Source organism: Lathyrus oleraceus, chromosome 7, assembly GCF_024323335.1.
Source record: "Lathyrus oleraceus cultivar Zhongwan6 chromosome 7, CAAS_Psat_ZW6_1.0, whole genome shotgun sequence".
Taxonomy (NCBI): domain Eukaryota; kingdom Viridiplantae; phylum Streptophyta; class Magnoliopsida; order Fabales; family Fabaceae; genus Lathyrus; species Lathyrus oleraceus.
The window spans coordinates 145,575,639-145,583,493 of record NC_066585.1 but is presented as its reverse complement, the minus strand read 5'-3'; the positions used below and the strand labels follow the sequence as shown (position 1 = coordinate 145,583,493).

The 7,855-nt window shown below is 32.8% G+C and overlaps 1 protein-coding gene across 1 annotated transcript; it reads right to left on the bottom strand.

Moving 5' to 3' along the window:
- Window positions 1–4,446: 4,446 nt before the first annotated feature.
- Window positions 4,447–6,506, bottom strand: LOC127107360 (probable xyloglucan endotransglucosylase/hydrolase protein 28). Its single transcript, XM_051044645.1, has 4 exons — window positions 6,074–6,506; window positions 5,864–5,964; window positions 5,308–5,516; window positions 4,447–5,216 (listed from the first exon to the last, which is right to left on the bottom strand). The coding sequence occupies exons 1-4, from the start codon at window positions 6,255–6,257 to the stop codon at window positions 4,715–4,717; spliced, it is 996 nt and encodes a 331-aa protein (XP_050900602.1). The 5' UTR covers window positions 6,258–6,506; the 3' UTR covers window positions 4,447–4,714.
- Between the last annotated feature and the right edge of the window lie 1,349 nt (window positions 6,507–7,855).

Sequence of the window (7,855 nt, the reverse complement as noted above, 5' to 3'; positions counted from 1 at the left end):
TAAACTCGCTAGTAGAGCCTATGAATGTGTATTCATTGGGTATGCAACAAACAATAAGGCATATAGGTTTTATGACCTAAATGCTATAGTGATCATTGAATCAAATGATGTTGAATTCTATGAAGACAAATTTCCTTTCAAATCGAGGAAAAGTGGAGGCACCGAATTGAATCACAATATTGTAATAAGAAGCAACGATGAAGTAGAAACAAAACTTCGACGATGTAAACGAGTAAGAGTTGCTAAAGATTATGGGTTTGATTATGTGATATATACAGTAGAATAAGATCTAATAAATCTTCAAGAAGCCTTATCATCTTTGGATGTACATATGTGGCAAGAGGCTATTAACAATGTGATAGATTCTCTATAATCTAACAGGACCTGACACTTAGCAGACTTGCCTCCCGGTTGCAAACCAATCGATTGTAAATGGGTTTTGAAAACAAAACTAAAACATGATGGAATAGTTCATAAGTACAATGGTTTCCTTGTAGCCAAAGGTTTCAAGCAAAGAGAAAATAGAAATTTCTTCGATACTTTTTCTCTAGTCACTAGAATTACATTCATTAGGGTATTGATTTCAATTGCTGCTATTTATAACTCAATAGTACACCAAATGGATGTTAAGACCATTTTTTTAAATGGTGACTTAAAATAAGAAATCTATATGAAACAACAGGAAGATTTTGTGATTCATGGGCAAGAAAATAAGGCCTGTAAGTTAGATAAGTCTTTGTATGGTCTAAAACAAGCTCCAAGTAATGACATGAAAAGTTTGATAATTCAATGATATCGAATGAGTACAAAGTGAATGAAAGTGAAAAATGCGTTTATTACAAATCTGAGAGTTATATTTGCACTATCATATGTTTCTATGTAGACAATCTACTCGTATTTGGATTAAATATTCAGGTCATTAATGATGTGGAATAATTGTTGAGCAAAAAATTTGATATGAAAGAACTTGGAGAAACGAGTGTGATTCTTGGAATCAAGATCACTAGATCCGGAAAAAGAATTTCTTTGGATCAATCTCATTATGTGGAGAAGATCTTAAAGAAATATAATTACTTTAGCTGTAAACTTGTGTCCACACCAGATGACTGAAGTGTGAAATTGTTTAAGAACGCTAGTAAAAGTGCATACCAATAGAATATGCGAGCATCATTGGAAATCTTAGGTATGCAACTGATTGTACTATACCTGACATTGCATATGTTGTAGGATTGTTGTACACGTTTACTAGTAGACCGAGAAATTAGCATTGGCAAGCTATTGAGAGAGTCATGCGGTACCTTAAAAGGACCATGAATCTCGATTTACATTATCGAATATTTATTGTTGTACTTGAAGGATACAATGATGCAGATTGGAATACCTTATCAGATAATTCTAAAGCAACTATTGACCATATATTTAGTCTAGCTGGAGGAGTTGTATCTTGTAAATCAAAGAAATAACCTATCTTGGCTTAGTCCATAATGGAGTCTAAGATGATAACATTAAAGACTGCTAGTGAAGAAATAAGTTGGTTAATATGCTTGCTAGATGAGATCCCTTTGTGGAAAAGAAACCTACACCACTTGTGTTGATCCAATGCGATGGTACCGCAGCTATTACAAAAATTGAGAATCATTATTATATTGGCAAAAGGCGTTAAAGTAGAGGAAATCATAGCATAATTAGAGACAATATCTCTAAAGGAGCTATAAGAGTGTATCGTGTACGCATTGATGAAAATTTAGCATATAACGAAAGGATTAGTTAGAGATAAAGTCCATAATACATCCAAGAAGATGAGACTAATGTCTATAGAGAAATGAGTTGTGCATGATGGTAACCCGACCTAAATGATTGGAGATCCCAAGAAGTAGGCTCAATAGATAATAACAAGTTATGAGTATTATGAGATGATCATGCGAGTATAAATAAGTAAAGCATGAATTCTAAAGCAATAAGATGATGAGATAATATAAGTTCTAAATGAGATATATACTATGTATGAGGGAGTATCTAGGCTACAAGAGTACTCTTGATAGACTCGCCTATGTGATTGTGGAATTTAGGCTGGTTCCTATGAAATTTCGAGGCAAAATTCTTAAAGCCTTTACTAAACTGGGATACATGTGCATGGTCATTAAAACACATGCTATAGAAATACACCTTAAGAAAATGTTGTGTGCGACTTTGATGTCTAAGATAGAGTTCAAGACAATTGTGTCACTCTAGTTGAATCAGAATCATACTTGCTAAGCAAATGTTTATGTCGTAGACACCTCTGTTTATGCACAATCTTAAAAACGTTTGACGATACTTCTGAAATATTTTTTTTTAAATTCAAGTGGGTGATTGTTGGAACATGTAAATATTCCAATTTGATGAATTTGAAAAAATTGTTTAATTCCCACATTATTAGACAATTGTGTGTTTGGGTGTTAACTGAGAAAATTCCTTAAGTCACACATCGCTTCACTATATTCCTTGGTAAATATTCACTAGTTTCATTCCAAAACACATCAAAATCTTCTTTTGTTGAGTTTTCCTTCCTCACTCTCATAACTCTGCGTCTTTCGAATTATCGAAATGCCAACTTCTTCTCCTTTCTTTCTACTTGTTGAATTTTTCGAATATTTTCTTGAATTCTTTTTAGAGAATTATGTTAGTTTCTCCTCGTTTGACTTGAGAAATTACAAGTATTAATTTTTGGATTATGTTTGGAGAATCATTTGAATTTCTCTTGTTTGAGAAATTATTGAGTGATCAACTGACCATTATTGAATTCTCTTTGGAGAATTATTGGAATTTTTCTTGGTTTGAGAAATTATTACCACTGATCGTTATACCAGATACGACGAGTGATATTTATATCATATTCAAATAGTCATTGTACAATTAATATAGAATTATGTTGTTTTATTCAAATGGTCATTGTACATATTTTTGAAGTAGTTAGACCGTTTTACATATTTTTGAAGAGTATCGTAAAATGGTTTAGAGAGAGTGACATAGTCCGCGACTCAACCTAATAATTTCTTTGATAACAATTTTAAAAAATAGTAAAACAACAGAAAGTGCTCACTCATTTGTTTCTCAAATCTTTTAGAACCCAAAGGAGTATTAGAGACCCATTCTTCTTCTTATTTACTAATTTTGTCTCAAACCCACTAATCATTCATTTGGAATTGTTTATCATTCTTAGAAATAAAATAATCTATTATTATTTTTAGCAAATAGAGGATCTCCACTCGTATTGTTATAATTAATAATTTTATATTTTAGATGATCCGAAAAATAAATTGTAAACATAAAATTAGTAATTTTACTAAAAACAAATTCTTAAAACAAACCATTTTAACATAAGCCCTTTTTTAAAACAGTTTTAAGGTAAGTATTACGCTTCAATGTGTTGGACCTGTACTATGTTGTAGGAGTTTAAACACCAAGCAAAGGTAGATCCGTAGGAACAAATATAATGAAATATTGTTTTAACATTCATGTATTATTTTTTTGCTTGGAAACTAAGTTATGAATGTGATTCTTGGAGAATGAAAATTTGTAGCTAGTGGTAAGTTTCACGAGAAGTTTATCGAAAAACAAAATGCTTTATAGGAATCTTTTCCATTTGAAAAACCAAGCTGTCCATAGTTGGAAGTAAAGTACCAGCCGAAAGAGAAAAAACAAACACAACACACTATTTCAAATCAAAAAGATTGAAGGGTGAAACTTTCCTACAAAAACATATAAGACATGGTATCGCACATAATCTTATAAAATATTTGTCCGATTAAATCGTGATTAAATAAGATCTATGTAAGACGGCTCTTACTACAGTTGACTACTGATTCTTCATTTCAAACCATTATTGTTATTACTCCACACGTTTAGTGAAATTCATTTGTTGTAATGGAGACATAGTAAGGTTTGTGTCAGAGTTATGCTTCAAATAAAGCATATATGCAACAAATAACAATAGATTCATGTATATGTCGTTTTCTGCTAACATTTAGATTCCATTTTCTTAAAATTGGAGTAATATCAATAATAAGCACTTATAATTGGCTTTACTTTACAACGGATACATACACATGGTGTAGGTCAGAAACAATTAACTACCATAATAATGAAGACATGCAAACTTTGGTCAATACTCAATAATTATTCAAAGCCACTGCATTCATTAATTCTTCAGTTTTATACATTGGATTCCATTAAGAAATAATAAATTAAATGAATGTAAAAATGTACATAAACTGACAAATATAAATATGGCCACATAAAACTCCTAGCAACCAGACATGTATGTATTAATACTATCTTAGACAAAAGAATAAAACAATAGTGTTAAGTTGAATCATTTCAAAAGAAATAAATCATACCTAACTTTTCATTAAATAAGAGTCATAACTTCTGCTAAATTATTTATTGAATTACAGAATCAACAGATTTAATAATAATAATAATAATAATAATAATAATAATAATAATAATAATAATAATAATATTGGAATAAAGCACAACATAAATCACAAAATACCTGGGAAACTAAGGTATGAACTATACACATGCATACCATATCAAAATTATCATACTCATGAATTATATGTTCCTCTCTTTCTATACACCAGAGAGGAAAAGAAAATTTAACCCAGGTGGTTTAATCGAACGGAGTCGTCGTCGTCGAGGATGAAAATAATCTTCGTGCGGAGTTATTTTAAAATGAATCAGCTTGTGTCTGGCTTGATCTGCTGGAATGGCGTCGTTTTCCATGACGATGTCGGCCGCTACCGAATGTGACAGGGTCGAATCTTCTTAGTCGTTCAGCTTCTTGAGGATTGATAGCACACTCCGTCGGGGGAGCTTTGTATCTGATTTTATCGTAACAGTAAGAGTATGTCATGTGCTTCTTTCTGAAACTCTCCATTTTGAGTCTTTGTAGTGGCGTAACACGGGAAGGAATAGACTCGGAAGTTTGAGCAGTGTCACAGCTGGCTACGTGCTCAATCGGATCGACTGCACAGCCGTGTAAGACAAGGTCGGAGAATTTAGCAACGTAAGGTGCATACTTGTAATTTACTCTATACTTTCCACCGTTGGTAGCCCAATCCGATGCATCCCATATTGTCGCGTATAGAGTCATCGGCTTAGAGGGGAAATCTCCTCCCATCGATTCTGTTCGCGTGACTTCTCGTATTGGAATGTTGTCTACATAGAATCTGCACAAGGGAAAACATGTAAAGAGCTATTAACATTAAAACGTCATAATAGTAGTTAACATCGTTGCGAGAACTTATGAAAACAACTTACATGATATGAGATTGTGTCCAGAGAATACTGTATTGATGAAAATCCTCAGCCGGATCGAACCAGAGACCAAATCTTTCCTCTCTGCCAATGCCGGTACTTCCATTGCCATAAACATTGGTCTGAATCCTCCAGTCTTTGCCTCTAATGTTACCCAAAAACTCAAAGTCTATTTCATCATGGTTCTTCTCATACATGTCACCATTTGACATCTGCATATACAAAAAACATATGATGAAACATTATTCCTTTTTTTAAGATAATTTCTATTTCTATGTTTCCAAAACACAAAGATTGAAAACAGTGACGTTTCTGGTTCAAACTAAATTAAATTATTTTATAATAAAAAATGTATAAAATCCTAAAATTTCTTCACCATCAATGAACATGTGGTTGAGGAAAATGAAATTGAAAAATGTCACATTAATTATTATTTAAAAAAAAATCACATGCATGCCTTCAACACATGAACACTAATCAATATACAAAAATAGGAAGAAAACCAAAAACTTCATAACCAGATTTATATAAAAGGAAACAAATTTGATGAAAAACTCACATAAAAAGCAACCACAACTCCAGCAGTGTAATCAGCAGGTAACTTAATGGAAGCACTGAAAAACCCATGAAGGTAAAGATCATGAGACACAAATCCAGAACCTGCAAACACAACCCAAAAACGGAAAAACAATAAAGATTGATACTTTATCCACAAAATCACTACAACAAAAAAAAAAACAGACAAGCCAATAAAGATTCTCAAACAAACCTGTTCTTTCATCAAGTGAAAGATGAACCGATTTGCCATCTTTATGAACAAAGACGTTATTGTCACCAAACAAGGGTGTGTACCCTTCATCAAAGGCTATGATAGGTAAATTTCTCGATGAAGCAGAAGCAGAAAGAAAGAGGATAGAACAAAAGAAGAGAAACCCCATTTGAGAAGTTCCCATGATGTTTTTTTGTGTGTCTGTATAGAAGATTAATAAGGAGTGGTGAAGAAGAAGGAAAAAGGATGATGGATTGAGAGAGGTTTGGAATATGTTGTTCTACAGCTAGAAGAGATAGAGAGAGGAGGGCTAGCTGGTTATTTGAGAGAAGAAAGGCAGAGACAAAGGAAAGCTTATTTTATTGGTGAGAGTGTTGGAACTTTGTTGAGCTGTTTTCAAATGTAGACAAATTGTTTGAGTAAATAAATGTTCATTTCAGATAATACACTATTCTTAATTATATATATATATATATATATATATATATATATATATATATATATATATATATATATATATATATATATATATATATATATATTATAATCAACTAAAAATGTATGTTGTGAAGAATGAGTTATAGAGTCTTGGTAATATAATTATTGGTTTAATTGAAAGTTTTCATTTCTTAGCAATTAATAGTATATGTTTTTGTAAGATTTTTTTTAACTTCAGTAATATTATTGTTAAATTATAAAATATGTAAAAAAAAATTAAAAAATACTTATAACTAAATAGAGATGATCATAAGACTAGTGGATAACAGCATCACACGTTGGATTAAAAGAAGTAATTAAAACGCATGGCCACGATTAGATTCTACATGTAAGATCCAATGGACATAAGGCCAGCCACGTGGGGACGGTGGTGGAAACCACCGTCTTCTCCGGCGAGCAAGCAAAAATCGGTCACCAGTTGCAGGTTTTGTAACCTCAACCAAAACACATGATCCTTATACCAAATTAAAGCTGGGGTGATGTACATCACCCCTGTAACCCTAGATTTCACTCAAGATTCCTATGGAAGGAGAAATCTGAGGTGGAAAATCTAGGTGTTCAATCTGAAGTTCAACAATTCATGAAATTAAAGCCACCATTGGCTTGCCTCTCACACGAGGACTTCAGAAAACCAAACCAACACAAGCAATGCATAATATATAGTGAGATTCGAAGCAAAACAGTTAAGAGGTAAACCTTTGTAGTGCAACTTTGATGAGCACGATCCAACCAATCTCTTGCTTGCAGCTTGATCTTGACGTATGGTATGAATGCAAGGCTTAGGAATTAGTATTGAAGATCAACTGATGTTGTTGAAAATCAAACTTGAAAAGTGAAATGAAAATGCAAAATTCCTTTGGTGTGAGGTTGGGATTCAATTCCAACAGAGTTTTAGGCGCCTTCAGGTTGATCATTCAATGATAAGCATCCTATTTATAGATGAAATGCAAAGGAGAGTGGATGGAACTCGTGTGCATGAGAATTGGGTCCTCCATGCATGGGCCTGTACAGGCGCATGTGAGGCCCAAAAGCTAATGCAAATGAATGCTGAAATGATTTGGAGAAGGTTTGGACGTGTGGTTTGCATTACAATTGCTTGTGTATGAAGTTTCATCATGACATGCATAAATGGTCACAATTGTTCTCCTCTTCGAAAGTCCCATTTAGAAAATCCAAACATAGGCATGTGAGTAATGGTTGGAAAGGTCTTGACATAAGGAACAAAATCTATGTTGAACAAAAATCCATTTGGAGTTTGAAAAATTGTGAAAACTGGCCATGAAG

Bases quoted from the DNA above. Each gene is read 5' to 3' on its own strand.
- LOC127107360 (XM_051044645.1), bottom strand. From the start codon at position 6,257: ATGGGAACTTCTCAAATGGGGTTTCTCTTCTTTTGTTCTATCCTCTTT. The intron at 5,965-6,073 runs GTTTGTTTGAGA...TTGTGTTTGCAG, and splicing joins TTCACTTGATGAAAGAACAG to GTTCTGGATTTGTGTCTCAT. The intron at 5,217-5,307 runs GTAAGTTGTTTT...TCCCTTGTGCAG, and splicing joins TGGACACAATCTCATATCAT to ATTCTATGTAGACAACATTC.